The sequence below is a fragment of the Phragmites australis genome, chromosome 6 (genome assembly GCF_958298935.1).
Source record: "Phragmites australis chromosome 6, lpPhrAust1.1, whole genome shotgun sequence".
Lineage (NCBI taxonomy): Eukaryota > Viridiplantae > Streptophyta > Magnoliopsida > Poales > Poaceae > Phragmites > Phragmites australis.
Window position 1 is genome coordinate 19,274,375 of NC_084926.1, and position 23,726 is coordinate 19,298,100.

At 40.2% G+C, this 23,726-nt stretch overlaps 1 protein-coding gene, 1 non-coding gene and 1 pseudogene across 2 annotated transcripts; 1 reads left to right on the forward strand and 2 right to left on the reverse strand.

Moving 5' to 3' along the window:
- Positions 1–3,378: 3,378 nt before the first annotated feature.
- LOC133923322 (small nucleolar RNA Z247) lies at positions 3,379–3,517 on the reverse strand. The gene has a single exon (XR_009910580.1). It is a non-coding gene; the product is annotated as a small nucleolar RNA Z247 (small nucleolar RNA).
- Positions 3,518–5,054: 1,537 nt separating this feature from the next.
- LOC133923048 (neutral/alkaline invertase 3, chloroplastic-like) lies at positions 5,055–10,766 on the reverse strand (annotated as a pseudogene).
- Positions 10,663–21,588, forward strand: LOC133922051 (1,4-alpha-glucan-branching enzyme 2, chloroplastic/amyloplastic-like). The gene is made up of 22 exons (XM_062367209.1): positions 10,663–11,140; positions 11,256–11,368; positions 11,645–11,874; positions 12,347–12,445; positions 12,526–12,568; positions 12,732–12,791; positions 13,111–13,191; positions 13,275–13,391; positions 13,523–13,606; positions 14,318–14,439; positions 14,985–15,104; positions 15,556–15,685; positions 15,776–15,886; positions 16,033–16,161; positions 17,002–17,105; positions 17,768–17,912; positions 18,352–18,499; positions 18,648–18,748; positions 18,983–19,060; positions 20,292–20,447; positions 21,017–21,091; positions 21,174–21,588. The coding sequence occupies exons 1-22, from the start codon at positions 10,990–10,992 to the stop codon at positions 21,252–21,254; spliced, it is 2,478 nt and encodes an 825-aa protein (XP_062223193.1). The 5' UTR covers positions 10,663–10,989; the 3' UTR covers positions 21,255–21,588.
- The last annotated feature ends 2,138 nt before the right edge of the window (positions 21,589–23,726 follow it).

Sequence of the window (23,726 nt, forward strand, 5' to 3'; positions counted from 1 at the left end):
GCTTTCTTGCACTCCAAGATATAAGATTTGTTCCTAAAAAAATAGCAAAACCTCCAGTAGATCGTCTATCATCTGAGCATCCTGCCCAATCTGCATCAGAGAAAGCACTGACAAGCATAGAAGCTGATTTACTGATCTTTAGTCCTAAACCTAGAGTATATCTCAAATACCTCAAAATTCTCTTAACCGCTGTCCAATGTTGAGTAGTAGGAGAGTGCAAATATTGACAAACTTTATTAACAGGAAACGCAATATCTGGTCGTGTCAGAGTCAAGTACTGTAAAGCACCAACAATACTCCTATACTGTGTTGCATCCTCAGGTCCTAGCATCTCTCCTACTTGTGCTGATAATTTCTCAGAAGTAGAAAGCGGTGTGGTAACTGCCTTACAATTCATCATCCCTATGCGTTTTAATAAATCTGTAGTATATTTTTCTTGTGTAAGTAAAATACCTTCGCGTACCTTTCTTACTTCTATGCCCAGGAAATAATGAAGATCTCCTAAATCCTTGAGAGCGAAATCTGCTCTGAGATCCCGAAGCAATGCCATAGTTGCTTCATATGAAGAGCTTGCAACAATAATATCATCAACATAAATAAGCACAAAAATTGTGACTGTATCATTTGAGTAGAAAAACAGAGAAGTGTCGGCCTTGGATGGACAAAAGCCTAGTTCTTGTAACTTAACACTGAGTCGGGAATACCACGCTCTGGGTGCCTGTTTCAGACCATACAATGCTTTGTCCAATTTGCAGACATAGTGTGGTGCATTCTTTTCTTCATAGCCTGGTGGTTGCCGCATAAACACATCCTCCTCCAGAACACCGTGAAGAAACGCATTCTGCACATCTAATTGACGAAGGCTCCATCCCCTAGATACAGCAATAGATAGTACAAGTCTGATAGTCGCAGCTTTAACAACTGGACTAAAAGTATCCTCATAATCAATACCATATCTTTGCTTAAAACCTTTTGCCACCAATCTGGCCTTGTATCTATCTATGGTGCCGTCAGATTTTCGTTTTATTTTATATACCCATTTGCAATCAATAATGTTACTTCTCTTATCTGGTGGAACTAGATGCCATGTTTTATTTTTAATAAGAGCCATATACTCATTATCCATCGCCTGTTTCCAATCACTATTACTCAAGGCCTCATGTAAATCTTGGGGTTCACCTGTTGCAGTTAAAAACCCGTACCTGATTGTACCATCTGTGTACACCTTTGGTTTACGAACACCACTCTGCAGTCGCGTTTGAGGCCGTCGGTGTGGTGCCAAAGATCCCGCAGCGTCACTGCCCCCGTCATTCGTCGCATCAAATGTTTCAGACGGGTCGGAAGATGTGTCAGGTGGGTCTTCTAATGCTGGCGCAGAGTGCTGTCCCCTGGTTGGTGCGGAATTCAGCGCAGGACCGTGCCGCGCGGCAGCAGACGAGCCTTCGGGCTGGGCTTCCCGAGACATCTGAGCCGGTGACGGGGCGCAGACGACTGCCTCGGTGTCAGGCGGAGATCCTGGCGCATGAAGACAACCAGCTTCAGCTCTGTCTGCCAAATCCCGCACAAGTTCCGAGCCAGATGCCCCATCAATGCTAGTAGTACCTCCTGCATTTAATTGCTGTATAGGCTGCAGAGAAATATTATCATCGTGGGCAAAATTATCTGTATTTTCTAATGGAATATTAACCATAGTCTCATGCAATTGTTCACCCCGAGAAGCAGGACTCAAGGAATCTGATGGAAGAAGCAATATGTCTGATCTAAGAGGAGCCCCTGCATTTGGATTTAGCTGAGCAAATGGGAAAATACTTTCATCAAAAATAACATCACGAGAGATATAGACACGACCAGTGGCTATGTCGAGACACTTGTACCCTTTGTGAAGAGAGCTATAACCAAGAAAAGCACACTTCTTAGATCTAAATTGGAGCTTTCGAGAATTATAGGGGCGGAGATTAGGCCAACATGCACATCCAAAGACACGAAGAGATGAAAAATCAGGTTTTTGATGAAACAAGCGTTCTAGTGGTGTGGAAAATTGGATGACTTTGCTTGGCGTGCGATTTATGAGGTAGGTAGCAGCAAGGAAAGCTTCATCCCAAAATTTTAAAGGCATTGATGCATGAGCAAGAAGAGAGAGACCAACCTCTACAATGTGACGATGTTTTCGTTCAGCAGATCCGTTTTGTTGGTGAGAGTGAGGACAAGAAACAAGATGAGTGATCCCAACTTTCTGGAAAAAGGAATTAAGCTTCTCATATTCTCCACCCCAATCTGTTTGCATTGAAATAATTTTCCTGCTAAACAGACGCTCCACCAGATTTTGGAATTCATGAAACTTATGGAAAACCTCAGATTTGTGTTTGAGCAAATAAACCCAAGTAAATTTGCTATAATCATCAATGAAACTAACATAGTATTTCTTTCTTCCAACCGAATCCGGTGCAGGGCCCCATACATCAGAGAACACAAGTTCTAAAGGAAAACTAGACATGCTAGATGACTGTGGATAAGGTAACTGATGACTCTTAGCTTGTTGACAAGCATCACAAACTGACTCTACATTAATCTTACTTGAGCATGGAAGATTATTATCACTAATAACTCGCTGGACAATGGGAAGCGAGGGATGTCCTAGACGACTGTGCCACCTATCTGGCGAAGGTTTGATGGCACTTAACATCTGCTTGGATTCAGTTGGGTTTATGGCGAGTGGGTACAGGCCACCTTCACACTTGCCTTGAAGAAGAATTTTCTTCGACGCCTGATCCTTAATCAAGAAAAAATCAGGATGAAATTCTAGGAAAGCTTGATTATCAGCCGCAAGGCGATGAACAGAAACAAGATTCTTAGCAGCTTGGGGTACATGAAGAATATTATGAAGATAAAGATTACGACTGGGGGTGTGAACAATAGCATGACCAATATGATTAATATTCATACCTGCACCACTTGCTGTTTTTATCTGATCCTTGCCAGTGTACTTGTCATGAGTTACCAGCTTGTCCAATTCACTAGTAATATGGTCGGTGGCGCCTGTGTCTGTATACCAATTTGTATCCACTCCATAAGAATTTATTGCAGCTCCAGCACTTCTTTCATCTGGGACAAAATCAGGATTAAAGCGGTTCCAGCAGTTTATTGCTGCGTGACCACTTTTGTTGCACAACTGACACCTTGGTCGACGTGAGTTGCTGCCATCATTGTTGTTGTTGTTATTATAATTATTATTATTGTACCTGGTGCCATTGGAGTAATTGCCACGGCCACGTCCTTGGCCGCGTCCACGTCCACCACGTCCTCCACGGCCACCTCGTCCACCACGAGATGCAGCATTGACAGAAGACTGAGAGTGACCTTGGAGAAGATCCATCCGTGTTTCGAAGCTTAACAACTGAGCGTACAGCTCGCTGACTGACACAGGTTCAACCCGTGCTACAATGGCTGACACGATCGGATTGAAATCAACATCCAGTCCAGTAAGGATGTACGAGACCATCTCTTCGTCATCCAGAGGGCGCCCGGCTGCAGCCATCTCATCTCCAAGTGCCCGCATCTTTCCGACGTACTCTGTAACAGACATGTTGCCTTTTTGCATCGTGGCTAATGCTATGCGCGTATTCACAGATCGCGCACGCGTTTGTGAGGAAAACATATCCTCAATTGCCTTCCACACCTGCGCTGAGGTTCTCATAGTAACAACTTGGGTTAGAACATCGCGCGAAAGGGAGGACAGAAGATAACTTAGAACCTGTTGGTCTAGCGCAATCCATTGCGCATAGGCAGGATTTGGTCCTTGCATGGTCTGATCACCTTCCTGGATCGCAATCTGCTGGACGGGTGCAGCACTGGTTCCATCCAGAAATCCTTCTAACTGTGCGCCTCTTATAGCAGGGAGCACCTGGGCCTTCCAGAGAGCATGGTTGGCCTTGGAGAGTTTCTCACTGACCGGATGTCCAAGGACGGATGGCATGGTCACACCTGGACGCGGGGAAGAAGAACCGGCGAACGGCATGAAGCTGCTGGAGGATGAACTGCCTGTCATAGATGTATTTGGAGGAGTAGGCTCTGATGCCATGACGAAAATCTAATTTATGCGAAGCGTTCTCACCTCCCTCGAGGCCGCGTATGTATATTAATATAGGGCCGGCAGAACGTCCGGCGTACTTACAACTTCTATCTCCAAGTTCAAATCGTTTTCTATCTTCTATACACATCCGATTCTGTTACAGATAGATTCAATATCTTATCTCTAACATACACATCTTGACAGAATCACACGAGACACTGTACAATGGAGTCTTCGGCGGCTGCTCTTTATAATTCTGTCCGGCGATATGCATGATATATTGTGTTGGTGATGTATGATACGGCTTTTGATGTTATGGATCGGTAGAAATAAGAACATAAGTTTGTCATGAATTTATTTTGCTCTATTTTGAGTTTTTTGGACAGTTTTCTCCATCTTTCGCATCGGTTTTGTGAGAGAGGTACAGACAAACTAACATAATGGAATGGACCCTTCATAACAGTGATATCTGCAGCCCAGTGATAATTTATGCCGTTAATACCTGCAAAACAACAGGGAGGTAACAATTTCACCAACCAAAACTCCATCGCTATCACCTAGTAAATATTAACTTTCAAATTCTGGTGATAACCGTGACGATGGTATGGCATTAGACTTTTGACACAAAGCTTGTCACGTCAAATGGAGCATATATGTAAACTACACGAGGCAGGTCCAGTGTACAAAAAGTGTTGAGAGGTGTACAATTGAGGAATGCTCAAGCAAGCGCTTTCTTGCAAAGCCAGATGCGTCCACAATAACAACATCCAACGTCAGGCACCCCTCTCCATCAAAAACACAACCATTTGTATATACAGGAAAGACACTCCTATAACTTAATTGCTAAATTGGGTCATTTGATGGGACTTGCTGTGAGAATTCACACAATGTATGTTTTCTTCAACACTTTCCTGCCCCGCTTCCTGTTCGTGCTCAAAGCATCAAGAATTTCTGCATCCTCATCATCCACAGTATCCTAGCAGCATCAGGTTTTATAGCAATATATCTCATTCAATTTTTGCATGTCAACCCAATAGTACTCCCTGATATGAAAGGACAGTGTGATAAGCCTGTTATTTAGGGCACGGATTAAGTCAGCTGATCCATCTTCTTGAGTCAACATCTCACGTGCACACAAGAGAGCTGAATAGAACAGTGCCTATACAGAAAACAATGTGTGTGAGCTGATGTTTATCACAAACAAAGAGAAGTTTCATACTCCATTTGTCTTCATTTTAAAGGAATGTCCAGATCAAATAATTTCATAAGATGATAGCAGAGCTTGGGGATTGATTGTTTTATGGTCAGTACCCTTGTAATGTCGTGTCTGCATATGAATGCCGTTGAGGCTTGACTTGTGTTTCCTTTAAGGGCACTCCACATTAATTATATTTGCGAGATCAGAAAGCTGATTTCTACAATACTATCTCGATTGCAGTTGTTATAAACTTTATCTGTTTGTGATATAATTATCTGTAAAGGAATGATTATGTCATCACCATCCAGATCACCTATGTTATTTCCAGGGTCATAGTCTTCCTGCATTAATCATGCTGTTGATGATTTTACCATCCCTACTACTACTGATGCTGATTATTCAATCAGCCCACCTATCAATGTCTATCAATCTTCATATCTCATAGCTTCCAGCCATTTTCCAACTTGAAGTTGGTCCTAATCTCTTAATAGAAAACCCAATAGCATCTAAGCTTTATCGCAACGGCATTAGAACACAGATGAACAGAAAATGTGTTCATTTAGGCTATGAGAACCGCAAATGGTGTCAATTTTCTGGTGGAAAAACTTCATAATCAGCCCTACAAAAAGATTAGCACAAATTACTGATAACCTAAGTAACATATATGTAATTGGTCCCTAGCAGTGCAGCAGGAATAGGACACGACTCCTACAGACTCACAAGATATGTTGTGCTAATTCAAGATACTAGAAGATTGGAATAAAAAAACAAACTGTTGGAATCCATTCATATAGGTATGATTTATTCTGCTTCAACGAGTCGACATTAAAGATACTGGGATGCTGGAAAATTTACTGGTAGATGAATCTTGATCTAGTTTTAAAAGCTACCTCAGAAACAATGGGGCAAACAATAACTTGTAAACAAACGCCCAAATGAAACACGAAAAATAACTAGGCATAGTAAAAAGAAAACCTGAATCTCAAGTCGATGTCCAGGGATTCCCATTCAACAATCAATCATGCATGAACCATCAGTTACAAGTAGTGTAGGGAACATGTCAAAACCATCAGCTAAACAAAGCTTCAAAATCATTTTCATTCCAGTCTGGACATCAATTATCTCCTGTACTGACAAATCGCCGGAACAGATTCCATATGCCCTAAGCAATATGATCCACCAGAGACCTGAAGCCCATTGTGATCATGTACCTAATTAATGATTAGGACATGCAGAGTAGCCAACGACATAAATAATTAATCCCAGTGTCAACGGTACCTGAATCAACAGGTGCCACACGGCCAATTGCAGCCTCCCCAAAATCAGGATCCAAGACCTCCTCAGTTGCATCCACATCGCCATCAAGGGGAATAGTCCAGACTTTGAAGTTGGCAAGCATTAAGCCTTGGCCAGGATTATGGCAGTCCATTGTCTTCTCCCAGCTCTACAGCTCAATTCAAGGTATCAGATAAACTTGCCATATCTTAGACCGTGCAACCAATTATAAATTCTTCTACAGTGACAGTTAGTATCTACAGACGATAAACTTTTTAAGAACTGTTATAGGAAGCCAATTTTCGTAGATAAATAAAAGCAGTAATAACAACTCATACATGCCACTGTGTATTTGCTTTTACAAAGAAATAAGTGTAACATAATTTTCTGACAGCATTTTTTGTGCATGGAAGTAGCTCTTAGGTGATAGCCGTTACCACTGGGCAAACTTGCTGAAATTTGAATGCATCAAAACTATTCTACACCAAAACATATACAACTACAGGAGCATACCCAAGTAATCACAAATTCAACAACTTATAAGTTGAAATTACCACAGTTAGCTTACATGTAATTCAAGAGAGGATTGAGATAGGAAGTGAGGATAAACATTGTCATCGAGCTCAAGTAAAGAGTTGATGACAAGTCTAGAAGAAACATCGGGACTCGGATGATGTGTTCATCAAATCTAACGGGATGGCTAGCTCAAGGTAAAGGTATAAAATGTAGGGTATATTCTTTTGCTAGTTAATGGTGATTAGAGAAGAGAAATGACCGGATTGATAGGATAAATACCGTATTATTAAGAGAGGTCTTGACGATTGCTTGAGTTTTACCATGTGTTGATAAGCTCAATATTGCATATGCATACTCTCTTTGGTAGGCTGCTATAGTTTGTAAATAGGTTTTGCAAATAGCTCAAGTTCATGTTCCTACTCCGTACGGCATGTCAATAAGTTTGCAAAGGTGGTTTGCAAGTTGACATTGTGAATGCATTAACCCTTGGTCGCATAGAACATTTAGGTTGCAAATTTGTTTTGCAAAAGTTTAAGATTCATGTAGTTTTCATTATGGTGGATCTTTGGACTATGTTTTAGGTTTGATCTAATGGGTTTGAGGTCAAACAATCAGTTAGGATGTGTAGCCATCTGAATAAGCTTTTCGTAGAGTCCAAGATCACCTAAATCGGATATCGGGTTCAAAAGTTATCATCGTTTCTCTGAGTGTCGGTAGTGCTGTTCTATGAGTGGCGGTCCGACCGCCAGGGTGGCGGTCTAACTGCCAAGATGGGCGGTCTGACCGGCAAGATGGGCGGTCTGACTCTTGGAACTAACAGAGAACTCTCATTTCTCTGGATCGGGTGACGGTCTGACCGCCAAGGAGGACGGTCTGACTGCCGAAGCTTGCAAAGAACCTCCATTTTCTTGGAGAGAATGATGGTTCGACAACTAAGGTGGCGGTCTGACCGCCAAGTGGGTCGGTCTAACCGCCAGAAAGGTGAAAATATTGTAAAAGGTAGTTTTAGAGTCGTTGGTCCAATGGTGGTCCGTCCGCCATGTGAACTGCGGTCTGACCGCTAGATGCGTAGAGAAGTCAGACTTTGCAACGGCTATATTTCGAGTTGTGACCTATAAATACCCCGTGTCCAGCGGCTTGAGAGAGAGCTGCTGCCCCCATTGAGCATCCTTAAGCTAAGTAAAGTCCTCCCCAGACATTTGTGCATGTGTTGCACAAAGAGAGGGTTGTGAGGCAAGAGTCAAGTGCGTTTGCATTAGAGATTGAGTTTTAGACACTTGGTGAGAGTCGAGTTCGTCTTGACTTGTTACTCTTGGAGGTTGCCGCCTTCTAGATGGCTTGGAGGTGGTTGCGCCGTTGAGCCATTCAAAGAAGCTTGTGAAGGAGCCACTGTGGTGATTGTGAGAGGCTTTGTACACGCCTTGCCAGAGAGGTAAAGTGCAACTCTAGTGGAATCGAGATAGTTAGTGGTTCATTGGATTAATTGGCTCAAGATTAATTTGCTCGTGGAGAGCCTCTCCTCGTGGTGAGAATTGCATGCTTGATGGAGAAGTGGCTAAAGGCTTGAACCCATCTCAACGTGGATTAGGGGTGATCGGCAAATCACCGATACCACGTGATAAACTTTGGTTGTCTTCTCTCGTGCTATTTACTTCTATGTTATGATATTTACTTTCATGCAATTTACCTTGTGTGATTTATATTTCTAAAATCATAATTGCTTACCAGCACCCTAGGTTGCAAACCTTGACATAGACATAGAATTGATCACTTTGTTGAGACATAGAGTTTGGGGGTTTGATATGTGGTATAACCGATCATTTTAATTCCCCATCTTTATCGGTTAAATTAATAAATAGTTTTTAGAACCACATATTCACCTCCCCTCTAGTCGGCCTCCTTGATCCTACAAGCACCTAGCTACAACTCACTACAGGTCTATAAGCATTAAACACTCTCTAATTTTGTGCTTAATCGCCTTGGATGATCACTTTAAGCACTTTTGTGGCTTGGATATCTTTTCGAGTGTATATGAGTTTCTTCTAGACTCTAGCAGTATGTCACACCTTCAAATGACTGAGTGGAGGAGTATTTACAACCTCAAACCTGTCAACTAGCTATTTTCCCAATAGCTCAGAAAAGCTGTTAACACCGGATGATCTGATGAGAACAGTAATACTAACACCGGATCATTCAGTGAATACAAACTCAGAAACTAGTCGTTGAAACTCCACTCAATACCTTTGTGAACACTGTACACTTCGGTGTGCCTTCAAATGCATCACCAGACCTTCTGGTCTTGAGCCATCTGAGCCTTTGTAACATTTCTGTGTAAAATGCTCAGGTGTATTCATCCGGTGTTCATTCCATTCACACTGGATCATCCGATGAGTTGAATATTCTCTTTTTTCCCCCTAGAAACGCTCCGGTGCAACTATCTCTGTGATCACCGGACTTTCTGGTGAGTTGATCTTTATTCTTCAGCAATTATGGTCTCAGCAAAAAATGCTTCGGTGTCATACCCCGGTATGCATAAACCAAGCACCGAACCTTCCGGTAGATTAATTTTCAGTCTTCTGCACTTGCATTCTTCTCTAAAAAAATACTTCGGTGTTACTCTATGCAGATCACCAGACTATCTGGTGAGGTTCTCGATCTTCTCCCTCTTTATCAGAAATACTTTGGTGAGTTCAATATACAGAGCACCGGACTATCTGGTGAGGCTATCAGCTTTTATGCATAATGCTCCGGTGAGTGCAAAACACCGGACCTTCCGGTGAGATCAATTCTCCTAAAACTTCTTCAATTCAATCAAACTTTATCCTGACTATAGTGACTTTTTGATGTGTTACATCTATGGGATATACTAATATATATTTTTGACAAATATATTAGTCACCATGGTTATATTATCATTAATCACTAAAATTACAATCATAGTCTACTAAAATTATTTTCGCTACACAACTACTTCGAACCGTTATTACAAACTTACAACTAAAAAACTATAAAAATACCCCTTTATTTATCGGATTTCTCAAGCCGGCGGTGAAGAGATGGTGAAATAATTAACTCCTGCATTGTGCCGGGAAAACTTGGTCCGTGGCATAAAAATAATCCACAAAAAGATAAAAACAAGTATACGTTGTTAGATACACTGCCATGCTGTTTTCTTTTTCCGAAAATCGTTAGCCGCTTGAGAAGAGCATGACTTGTTCGTCGATGGATAGTCACGTTATGCAGCGCTGTGCTGAGTGCTGACACAGAAATCATGTAAAAGCTTACAGGATCCAGGCCAACTCTTTTGTTCGTGTGTTTGAAGAAAACTCTTTTGTTGGCTTTCTTCAGTGACAGGTTTAAATGAGTACAAAAGGGAAGAACAGAAAGGGCCCGGGAAAAGCCTCTCCGCCGTTGGCTTTGCGCCCGCGAACTCATCTGCGACTGACTCACGCGCGGCGCTCCACCTGTCCGGGCCTGGCCCCCACCGATCGCCACTCGCTCGCCCCACCCCCCAAGCGCGGCCGCGCCGGACCGTCCGCTCCGCTCCGCTCCCCACCAAAACGGAATATTTAACTTTTTGCCGGCGCTTTTCCGCGAGGAAACGACGCGCGACCGCCACCGCGAAAGCACCAGCGCGACCCTCACCAGCGCCACGCCGCTCATTGGACTGACGCGCAACGGCCTCCTCCGGCGCACGGCACCACGCATGCAGCCGTCCGCCCCGCACCACCCCCGCTGCCACTCTCGCGTGAAGGCTCGCTCGCTCGCTCCGCCCACCTGATCCCTCCGCGATATATAGCGCCCCCTCCGGCCCTCCTAAATTTAGCACCACCATTTCGCTCTCTCGCGGTCGTAGGGTTTAAGCGCAGGGGACGGCGAGGCGGGGTCAGCTCAGTTGGCTGGTTGGATCTGATACGGCTGCGGCGGCGAGATGGCGGTGGCGCTGGCATTCGCGGTTTCCGGCGCGGCGCTCGGCGGGGCCGCGCGGGCTCCCCGACCCACCGGCGGCGGGGGGCGGAGGCGCGGGGCGGAGCTGCCCTCGCGGTCTCTGGTCTTCGGGCGCAAGGGCTCCTGCCTCCCTCGTAATTATCCGTGACGCCTCCTTACTCGATCGCTCCCTGTCTGATTGATTCCGCGGTTCTCGTCACGATCAAGTGTGCCTGCGATCTTACGTGAGTGATGTGGTGGTGCCTGTAGGGGCTGTCCGCGCCGGAGGTTCGGGGTTGCGCACGGCGGCCGCTTCCGGGGAGGTGATGATTCCCGAGGGAGAGAGCGCCGGCTCGGTTCAGTACCAGTCTGATGAACTGGAGGTGCGTGATCCGCTGATCCTTTCCCCGCCCCGAGAATTCTGGCACGTACCACACTGCATCGCTCACTTGAAATAAATGTGTAGTGCTAAAAAAAATTGATGAGCGCCATACGATGTGCAACATCCTCTTGTGCGCGACTGCATCTGCATGCATTTCTGATTGTTACTTCTTTCTGCATGCTATCTGATTGTTACAATTCTGTGTGCTGCCATTCTTAGAGTTGTCCAGATGATCGTCTTCTGAGCATTTCGTCTCTTGGACACTGCTCTGCTCTAGGTACCAGTCACCGATGAGGCATTGACAACAGGGGTTGGGGCTGAAGTTAAGATCGAGTCTTCAGAGGCAAGGCATGGTGCTGACGAGGCTGATGTTGAAGCCTTGAACAAAATGGCAATAGAACCAGCTGCAGAGGAGAAACCACGAGATGTCCCCCAACCATCAGATGGACAGAAAATATACCAGATTGACCCGATGCTGCAAGGCTTTAAGTACCATCTTGAGTATCGGTATGTCTTGCTTCCACCGTGCACTTTAAGATGTTCGGGTGTTTCATACAAATGTAAACTATGTATATGTAGGCTGCTTCCTGCTTTGAGTGTCATGAGGCTCTTGAAGCTTGCATATGCAGTGGTTGGTCTTCATGACTTTGCCAGTATGGCATTGCCAGTATGACATCTAGCATGAACCAATAATTAGGTGTAATCGTTTCAGGACATATCTAGATGCATCCCCTTTCAGGGCAGGATGGTTTGCAGAAATGTTGGCCAATCAAATGCATCATAGGGATGGTGTCAGAACTGCAATGTAGACTATGTATATGTAGCCATGTAGACTCTGAACTGGTGACATTACATGTTATAATGGGTTCTAATTTTTTATGGTGGTCCTGCCCTTTCGTACTGTTGTTATAAGGGTGACCCTCATAGCACATACCAACACTACTAGAGATCTCACTATGCCTTAATGGATTAAAAACAGATACAGCCTATATAGGAGAATACGTTCAGACATCGACCAGTATGAAGGAGGCTTGGAAGCCTTCTCCCGCAGTTATGACAAGTTTGGGTTTAATCGCAGGTAAAATTTCTTTGCTGCGAGGTGAGTATCTTTTCTCCTATTTATAAACAACTAACTTAGCGTTCCTTCTTATCACGTAGTGCTGAAGGTATTACTTATCGAGAATGGGCTCCTGGAGCACATGTATGTCCTTCTAATCTTTTTGTTAGCCTTTAATATCATACTAGTTCCATCTTTCAGTTATTAATGATTATATTGAATTGTATGAATTTTGTATCTCCCAAATGAATAGCTTATGAATACTCAACTTGTATTATTACGAACTGACTTCTGCTTCCAATTGCAGTCTGCAGCATTAGTAGGCGACTTCAACAACTGGGATCCAAATGCAAACCATATGAGAAAAGTATGCATGTGGCTTCACAAAAAATCTTTTCGTCATGGATTACTTGGTTTAGCTTTGGTGTTGATTCCATATGCACTCTAGAGTAGATCCATGGATACAAAATGCTTCCTCTTGTATGTAGTCAAACTTGCTAGATGAATGTGCCTATTGAGATCACTGTTGCACACTTGAGTAGATATCTTTTACATGTGTATTTGTGTTCATATGAAAGGAGTTACTGAGTACTTGTATTTAATAATGCTTGGGCCTGGAGTAGGTGTAACTCCAAATGGTAGACAAAGAGTTACTGATGCCCATACCTAATGTTTTTTTTTTCCAGAATGAGTTTGGTGTTTGGGAGATTTTTTTGCCTAACAATGCAGATGGTTTATCACCCATTCCTCATGGATCACATGTAAAGGTAGTTTTTGTTCTTATTGGCCACTGTTTTGGGCTAGTAAGCATCTTGCCAAATTACTTAGTGAATGTTTTGATCATATATAGGTCAGAATGGATACTCCGTCAGGGATAAAGGATTCAATTCCTGCCTGGATCAAATACTCACTGCAGGCCCCAGGAGAAATACCATACAATGGGATTTATTATGATCCTCCTGAAGAGGTCCTTTTGCCCCATCTCTGTACTTTCATGTTCAATATTCATTCTTTATTTCTACTTTGTACTTCAGCAGTTTTTACTGAAAACATTATTTTGTGTTGCCATTGATTAAAATGTTTTACATGCATATGCAGGAGAAGTATGTATTCAAGCATCCTCAACCTAAACGACCAAAATCATTGAGGATATATGAAACGCATGTTGGAATGAGTAGCCCGGTATTGCACCTTTTCCCTTTATTCCTCAACGATGCTAGCTATATGCAGTTTAAGTTACTTGCATGTTTCAATGACTATTTGGCACAGTTAGCCTTTTTAGAATTGTCTTCCTTCGTGTAATTGTAGTAATAGCTGATAACTTATCGTTTTTCTTTTTGCTAAGGTACTTTGTTATTAAAGTCTGTAAAATGTAATTCCAAGGAATTCTAGAATTAGTTAATTGATGATGGATTGATGGCATTATCTTGATTTGAGTATGATGTTTTGACAGACGGGAAAACTTTTAGATTTTCTTGCCAAAAGCTTGTGTCTATTAATTCAAAATTTTACATTCATATACTTTTGAATGATACATTTTCTGCTACTATGTGTTTCTATAATTTTTACCATTAATTAACTTTTTGAGAAAAATGTTCAGTTACACTAATATTTATATTTGTCATGTATAATTGTGTTTATATTTGCTTCTATTTTTAGTTGCTACCTTCTTTTTATATTTCAAATTAAATTAATATTTTATGCAATTACTATGATTGCTGTATTTTACTTCATGTTTTTACTGGCAGCATATATTTAGCCAGTAGCACAAATATGTACACTCTGCATTTTGCCCTATTGCCATGTGTTTGGTATATAGATATTCTTCCACTAATTCAAGATCATTTTCTGTGTATGGTCTGTTGTTATTTTACTAGCATCTTTTGTAATCAGGAACCGAAGATCAACACATATGTGAATTTTAGGGATGAGGTGCTTCCAAGAATCAAAAGACTTGGATACAATGCAGTGCAAATAATGGCAATCCAAGAGCACTCGTATTATGGAAGCTTTGGGTAATCTTAGGATTAATTTCTGTATATCTTTCTTGACTCTATAGTTTATACCTTTCAGCTTTAGCAACTGTTGTATGCCTGGAAACCTCATCTTCCATCTTCCTTCCTTACTTTCTTTCCTCTTTTTTATGTGAGAAACTGCTGCTTCTTTCTGGCCTTCAACTATTTATTCCTGTGATCTCATTCAAATTAGTATGTTATCACTAGCCAAATCAATTTTGATATTATGGAAATGTAAATATTTGGTTTGGTCTTCAATAATCAAATGTATTTGAATGCACATGTAGCGACCAGGTTACATTCATTTTTCAGCTAACTTTATTGACTAGTGATGTGTAGAGGGATAGTAGTCAGCCATATGATACTAGTAATGTGGCAACTCAAATGTATCAGTATCATTACTTATATTGGCTACCTTTCCAAGTATCCAGTTGCATGAATATTGAGATAATATTCATCTCAAATGCTTAATTGTAAATTATGCTTTTTCGTTTTTCACAAATAACAAGAATGCATTGATGAGAATTTTGTTACTTTTATTGCAGGTACCATGTTACTAATTTTTTTGCACCAAGTAGTCGTTTTGGGACCCCAGAAGATTTAAAGTCCTTGATTGATAGAGCTCATGAGCTTGGCTTGCTTGTGCTCATGGATGTGGTTCACAGGTAATTGATAATTCTTAATTGTTATTCATCCACCATATGTATTAATTACATAATTAAGTCTTGTTGATTGAATAAAACATCATTTAGTTCCTCCAAACAGTTGTAAATATATTTTTCATGTCAGATATTGTCAGTCATTAAAAAATATAGAAATATGTGAAGTTATTTGTGGACAGAAGCAGTGATGTTTGATGAAGAATAACTAGCTGATGACATAATTAGAAAAATATTTTGTCAATCATTAAGAAATATAGAAACATAGAAAGTTATGTCATCATGTCCGACAAACCAAAGGAAGAACAGAGAAATTTTCAATATTGAAACTTGTTGGTCTTGGTGCAAATCTCTTTGGATTTTGGAATGAGATTGATTCCAATCTATTAGATACCCTTGTTGATTTACTGAAGCCTTTGGTTTCATGGCTTTATCTTTGATTTTCTGTAACGTGCAGTCATGCATCAAGTAATACTCTCGATGGATTGAATGGTTTTGACGGTACGGATACACATTACTTTCATAGTGGTACACGAGGCTATCATTGGATGTGGGATTCTCGCCTGTTCAACTACGGGAACTGGGAAGTACGGAACAAGAATACGCCATTACCATTTATTACGTGTTGGCTCCTAGTCATCTGCCTGCATGTCTGCTAACATTTTATCCCTACGCAGGTTTTAAGATTTCTTCTCTCCAATGCTAGATGGTGGCTTGAGGAATATAAGTTTGACGGTTTCCGGTTTGATGGTGTGACCTCCATGATGTACACTCACCATGGATTACAAGTAATTTGTTGCTTGATATCTGTTTGTTTATTCTAACTACCTTGCTAACTCTGACAGGATTACACCTAAGAAGTAGCTACTTATGATAGAATCATATTTATTGCAACCCAATTATTCCTTTCCCTAAAATACTGCAGTTTATTTAGGTAGCATTTACGGGGAACTACAACGAGTATTTTGGATTTGCCACTGATGTTGATGCAGTGGTTTACTTGATGCTGGTAAATGATCTAATTCATGGACTTTATCCTGAGGCTGTAACCATTGGTGAAGATGTAAGTGCTGACTTCATCTGTCATTCAGTAGTAATTTCTCACACACATATTTATAGCAATGTTTTTGATAGTCTAAGTTTTCTGTTTATTTTGACAAGATGATCCAATTAGTGATGAAAATTTTGCCTTGGATTTTGAGATGAAGTCGCTGCGTAGCATTATTCTTCATTTCTTCAAAGTTTCAGATGCTAGTTTAATGATTTATTGAGGTGTGCTTATTAGTTCCTGTTTTTACATAAATAATAGAACAAAGCCATGCTTTGCAACAGGTCTGTAATATAGAAATAGTTGATACATATAGAATTATGTTTTGAAATATATGGAGAAAGTTAATGGCTGAGGCTACACTAAAAAGGAGAGAAATCTAGAAATTTTGGATTTATGCTGGAGAATTCTCAAGGAGTGAGGTTTATACTCTAGATTACGAAATATTTGGTATGGTATGGTGTTATCTTGTTCTTGTTTTTGCACCAAGCTTTAATATAGATATGTGAGATCATTTAAGCATTGCCTACTGTGGAATTAGCATGTAGCAAGTTAATAATAGCTCTTGAAAAGTTGAGACTAACCATACGCAAACTGCCTATTTTTGAAAGATGTCTTGAGTTCTTAATCCCTTTCAAATAGACGCATGTTTCATATTGATAACCTTTTCTTTTCCGGGAAGCTCCCAATTTACTGAATGCCTGACTAAGTACATATACCAGGTTGTGGGTGCTAGAATTCAAAAACAGTAGGTCAAGAGATCCAAATCAATAGCTTCCAAACATAAAGAGGGAACTTAAATTTATCTAACTTAATTGCCAACTTTTCTGTTGGTTATTCATATAACTTCTTCAGGTTAGTGGAATGCCTACATTTGCCCTTCCTCTTCAAGATGGTGGGGTAGGTTTTGACTATCGGATGCATATGGCTGTGGCTGACAAATGGATTGAACTTCTCAAGTAAGTATTGCATATGGCCGTGTTTGATTATTACTTTTTTGACAGTTTGACATATATTTATCTGCTGAATATAAACTATTTTCTTGTATTGGACCGCATGTTCAAATAATCCTTTTTTTTCATCGCTACAAGTACATATATGAATATCTACATGCATGTGCATAGGAATTTATTCTTGTCAGTTTATTGGATTTGAGCATAATAGGCTCATGGTCTTCACATTTGTGGTTTATTCTACATAATTAGAAAAACAATATGCAGTTACCAACTTCTAGGTTTTCGCACATGTACATGTGGGTACACGCACTATCACCAGCACCAAATGTGCCTGGAGATTGATGCAAACTTTCAAAATTCAAACTTCTATTCATTGTAATCTTGTTGCACAAATCTCGAAGTTTTTGATGGGTAGGATAGTACACATACCTGCATATATATATTTTGAGGATATGCATTTCTATCTCTCATAATTAACATTACATTGTTAACAGTGTTCCATTATTACGTGTCTATAAAAAAAAGCTTCTGCACTTTGAATCTCACATTCGTGTAATATGTTAAACTTTTGTTTTGAAACTGGAAAGCTTGATCTTGAATGCTCCTTCTGGGATTTTTGTTTTGCGATATATGGTGTCTGAATCTCAACTCTTTTTCCCCCGCAGAGAGAGTGACCAGGCTTGGAAGATGAGTGATATTGTACACTCGCTAACAAATAGAAGGTGGTTAGAGAAGTGTGTTACTTATGCTGAAAGTCATGACCAAGCACTAGTCGGTGACAAGACTATTGCATTCTGGTTGATGGACAAGGTAAGCACTCACCAATTTTCTAGGCTTATCAATTGGGACATGGCTAATAGCATAACTTATGTTGTTTCATATATTTGTTTGTTGCTATGATATTTATTTCTCTTTATTTTCCTCAAGTTTTAAATGCATTTATTGTTCCCACCAAAAAAAATATTTTGAAAAACCACCAAGTTAGAATATTTCGGTTTCTTTTCACCCGCTTTTTTCTTGTAGTTGCATTTATCTATGAAATCTCATGCATGATAGCTTGTAAGACTTCTGTTTCAGTGAATTTCTATTCTTGGCTAGCCCTGCGAAAACTGTGGTTTTGTCTTTTTAAAAATTTTATTTTAGTTGGTTTTTCCCTTCCACTGTTCTCTGAAAAATACATGCTGAAACATAATATTACAGAATTTTAATAAGGAATGACACGAGAACCTCATCTGTTCTACTTGTGCAGGATATGTATGATTTCATGGCTCTGGACAGACCTTCAACACCTACCATTGATCGTGGGATAGCATTGCATAAGATGATTAGACTTATCACAATGGGTTTAGGAGGAGAGGCGTATCTTAATTTTATGGGAAATGAGTTTGGACATCCTGGTGAGATCTTGACTACTTTGTTGCATTTCACCTTCTTTCAATTTTTTATAACAACACTTCATTTGACAATTATCTTGCCATGTATAGTTTTGTTATGTCTCAGGAAGCAGTTGGTTTTTAGGTCATTGATCTACTTTTTATTTTGCAGAATGGATAGATTTTCCAAGAAGTCCACAAAGACTTCCAAGCGGTAAGTTCATTCTGGGGAATAACAATAGTTATGACAAATGCCGTCGACGATTTGACCTGGTAAACCTTCTTTGTGCTATTAGCTTATTGTTGATTACTGCAGTAACCTGTACCTCTGTAAAATCCAATTCTGATTTTCTTCTACCACTTATTATAATTCATCTTGGTCATCAACTTGTTTTTATTCACATTACCTTTTTCAGGACTAGAAATATTAGACTGTTTTTCTTTTTTTTTTCTACCCTTAATCTATAATTGATCATTACGAAATTCTGTGTTATTTTACATTGTCAGGGCGATGCGGAGTATCTTAGGTATCGCGGTATGCAAGAGTTTGATCAGGCAATGCAGCATCTTGAGGAAAAATATGGAGTATGTACTGTTTAGTTTTTTTTGGTTCTGCAGATTTCAGTCTATGTGTATGCTTATACTAACGGTGTTATACTAGGTATACATTTTTTCTATAATGCCATTTTGTTCAAAATCATTTTACTATTTCACTTGGCTAGTCAGCTATAGGTTTGGCATGATGGTGCAAGGACCCCTCCTCTAAATCTGATGTTTACTGCACAGCAACAAGCCAGATGCTCCTTTTACATGCTCTTTCTCATTTGGCGCCTATTTATGTCTTCATCCTCTTGACATGTTTTCTTTTTATAGTAAGCTTAAAAAATAACAAAACCACTTGCCTGAAATATAATGTGAGTAGAACAATTACGCTTGTGCAGCATGACAAAGGGTATATCATAGTCTTCCAAGTTTCTTTCCTCTTTTTTTAATTTTTTGAGGGGAGCAGTATTCCATGTTCCTAATTAATAACAATGTTTTGTTTGGTTTTTCTTTTGTACGGTTCACTCTTTATTCTTTCTTAATATAATGATGGGCATCTCTCCTGCCGGTTCGAGAAAAAAAATTAATATCGATCTCCAGCGAAGTTAAATTTAAAATTCTACTGGTGAAAAAATATTAGTGAATATGTTGTATGTACTGCATTTCTTCTCCGTACTGGGTCTTTCCGAGTCTTACCTTCTCTATAGTAAAGCTTAGTGCAAAGAAGACAGTAGGGTGCCACAACACTCCCATTTTATCACTGCATTGTTATTCAGTTCCAATAAAAGCAGCTAAGGAATTATTTATTAGATCATACATCTAGAACCTACTGTAGATTTTTAGCGAATACTAACATCTAGAACCTACTTTGGATTTCTAAAGAATGTTGAAACTAAACAATCAACGGTGACAATAACCATGCACACAACTTTAGTTAGCTATTGGATACACTTTATCCCGAACTCATAAAAACAATGTTCCTCCTATGGATTTTCTTCAGTACAATTTTTGGAATGGGAATAAAGGATTTGCAGTACCCCAGGAATGCTAATTTGCCTTGCACCGAATTCTATCCAAAATTGGAAAAAGGGTATTATGTTTTCTTTCATGTTGCATCACTAACTCTATTGCTTGGTGCCTGCTTTTAACCGTCCTTTTGTGCCAATTTTTGTAAACTAGGCAGATTTTAGCAAGTTCCATGATTATTGCTCTTAAGTCAACATGTTGTAACAGCAATGAATATTTTCTGATGAAATTGGCTATGTAATTGCAGTTCATGACATCAGATCACCAGTATATTTCTCGGAAACATGAGGAGGACAAGGTGATTGTGTTCGAAAAAGGGGATTTGGTATTTGTGTTCAACTTCCACTGGAATAACAGCTATTTTGACTACCGTGTTGGTTGCTTAAAGCCTGGGAAGTACAAGGTATGCAGCTCATGTATTACCCATGGTCTAAGTGTAGTTTTTCTTCAATCAAATTATAACTTTTCTTCACTGAATGAGTTGGCCATACATATTATTTCTCTCCCCAATATGTCAAGTTTCATTATTGATCTCTTGCTTGACAGAGTTATGAGTAAGGAAGTTATTCGTAAAAAAGGTGTAAGGAAGTTGTTGGTAGTCCGCACTTCATGTTCTCATTTAATCTCCTTGAAAAAAGTAGGGTATTTTGTGGTTTCCAACTTGGTTTTTGTACAAGCAGGCAAAGGAAGCAAAATACAAGCGCCTTTCTACCCTGCTGGAACTGATGTTTCTGTGTTTTCGTATGCTTTTGGGGGGGGGGGGGGGGGGGGCAACTACCTATTATGTATGAGTGGTTGCATGCCCATTCTCTTGATGCCTCCCATTTTTGAACACATCTAATTTTGAGAAATACCTGCAAAATTACTTGGGAACCATTTGCTCAGTTTTCAAGCAGATCAGCTGTACAGATGAACCGGATGTGTCGAGTAATGAGTACTTGGGTGCTGATAGCATCTGCTATTTTCTACCAGGTGGCCTTGGACTCAGACGCTGGACTCTTTGGTGGATTTGGCAGGATCCATCATAATGCTGAGCACTTCACTACTGTAAGTTTTGCATCAGATGAGATTGCTTATATTATGGTCCTGACAGATCTGAGCAAGCTCCCGCTTTGCCCATTTGTTGCAGGACTCACATGACAACCGGCCCCATTCGTTCTTAGTGTATACCCCTAGCAGAACATGTGTTGTCTATGCTCCAGTGGAATGATAGCAAGGCGCTGCTGCGTGCGTGTGTGCAGCTGTCGTTGCGAGGAAGCAAGGAAAGCATATAGCCAATTCAGCCAGGTGCATAGTTTCGTGCTTCAGATTAGGATGTTTTCTGCAACCTCTGCAATAAAAGGCTCTGCTTTCTTCCATCAGTGAGAAATCCTTTCTCAAACGCCACCGATGGTGGCGATGTCATAGATCGTTGCTACCCTTTGCGATGTCGGTTAAACCGAGATGTTTTGTTTGTCTTGTAATTCTTGATGCCTGGTTAGAATTCCGTTCCTTCATTTTGTACTCCGGGCGCAATTCATCGCGTGAGATAGTGTCCCTGCTTACTCTTGACTGCTACTCCGTGCTGAGTACCCCTTCACAATGCTCAACACAGTTACGCAAATGCTTCGTCGCAAAGCACCACCACTCCAATCCCTGAAGAGATGGCTGCGCCTCCCCGCCGGGCTTGCCGTTGCAGGTATCTCGCTTGCATTCCTTAGATTAGATGTTAACCCTGCAGCAATGGACACGGAAACGGAAAACAGTAACGCTGATCCTGCAAGGCTAAGGAAGGGTTGCATCCGATGCATGCCCTATTCCGGGAGGAAAACAAAAGGAGGATGAGCGGGCGGGCGCGCGTGCACATGGGCGCACCAACTCGTGACAGGGGTCGATCACTAGCTTGCTCTAGAGTTACTTATACTCGAGCTCCGCGATCGTCACCCAACGCTTTACGCTTTACGTACTTCGCTGTTGGTCCGGCTATCACATCGATGATCGATCGCACGCATGTACGCGAAATGATGCTGCATGTCGTTTGATCAATGTTCATTGCCATGAGTGATATATGGCCTACACCTGCATGAAGATAAATGTACTGTTGACAAGGTAATTAATACACGGCGCCGTTGCTTGCTTGAAGATTCAGACTGCAGGTAGGACACTAGCTAGTACTCAGCTCTTGATCTTTGCGGAAAAAAAAAGAAACAAAATAAATACTGTGCATCAGCAAGCCGGTAGCAGGAGGAGGCTAGGAAAGATAAATAGACAAGTGGTGGTTACCTAGCTACTCTGCTACTTATGGCATGTTTGTTTCAGTTTTGGATTGTGGCTTTCAGTTTTTACAATTCGAAGCTGAAACAAACAGGCAGTTTTTTGTTATAGTTTTTTAAAATCTGCTGGTTGGATTGTGGAAATATAAGAAGTTGGTTTTTCTCAGCTTTTGATAGATTGTGAAAGTCTATTTTACTAAACTGTCCATCAAAGTTTTTTAGAATCTACAATCTAAAAGCTTTTCACAATCCAGTTTTTCACAATCTAACTTCTATAAACTGCTTTTCAAAATCTCTAGTTGAAATAAACAAACCCTAAAAACCTGCGCGCACTTTTGCTAAGCATGCATCAACTAAGCCGTGTTTTTCCTTTTTCTTGGCCATCTACTGGGTTTTGAAGAATAGTGTGAACCCCAGATTACTCCGGAATCTTAAGGATCTAGATTAAATTCGAACTAAGATTTAGGGATCTGGATCCCAAACAGGCTCTCGAAGAAAAAAAAAGAAGCCTTTGGCCCACACGTAGGTCCAACCTGACAATAATAGATGGGCTTGGTTCTTGTAGGTCCAGATTTTCTTTAAACTTGGACTTGGATTTGAGAAGTTTTTTTATTTTTATATTTTCTAACTTAAATAATTAAATAAATAGACTGCGGATGAAAAAATTTATAACAATAGACGTCTACCGCCCTCTGAGAGGGCTCTCTCAGAGGGCGGTAAGCATGCCAGGTGTTACCACGCTCTCGTTGGGCGGTTAGGCGTCATCATAAACAGTGCCCGGTGATGAACAGTACTCAATGTTTAAAATAGTGATCTTATATTGCTCAAAAATCCTAATATTTTTTTACGTATTCCATAATCTATATGCAACTCATTTTAGTTGGATTCACTTAAAATTCATATGTATAATTTAAACTAAAATTCTCCAAAAAAATCTACTTTTATAACTTCTAGCAATTGTTAGGGTATCAAATAAATTCCCACAAATCTAGAATAATTCATTAATATTTTCTTATGTGATGGAATAATTTCTAAAATTATTTTCAGCCCTAGTTTTATATATGTTTGAATTCAAATTGAGTTAAAAGAAGGATATAACATAAAATTATAAAAATACATATAAATTGAGGATTACAAATGAACTCATTTTTTCATCATATAACATAGTACTAAAAATAATTTTAGAAATTATTTCATCACATAAGAATAATATTAGTGAAATTTTCTAGTTTTTTGGAATTTATTTGATGCACTAACAATTACTATAAGTTATAAAGTAGATTTTTTTTTAAGAATTTTAGTTTAAATTCTACACAGACTTTTTAGGTGAATCCAATCAAAATGGGTTGCACATGGATTATGGAATACATACAAAAAAATTTAGGATTTTTTTAGTAACAGAAGATCTCTGTTTTAAATAGAGAAGATAG

Bases quoted from the DNA above. Each gene is read 5' to 3' on its own strand.
- LOC133922051 (XM_062367209.1), top strand. From the start codon at position 10,990: ATGGCGGTGGCGCTGGCATTCGCGGTTTCCGGCGCGGCGCTCGGCGGG. The intron at 11,141-11,255 runs GTAATTATCCGT...TGGTGCCTGTAG, and splicing joins CAAGGGCTCCTGCCTCCCTC to GGGCTGTCCGCGCCGGAGGT. The intron at 13,607-14,317 runs GTATTGCACCTT...TTTTGTAATCAG, and splicing joins ATGTTGGAATGAGTAGCCCG to GAACCGAAGATCAACACATA.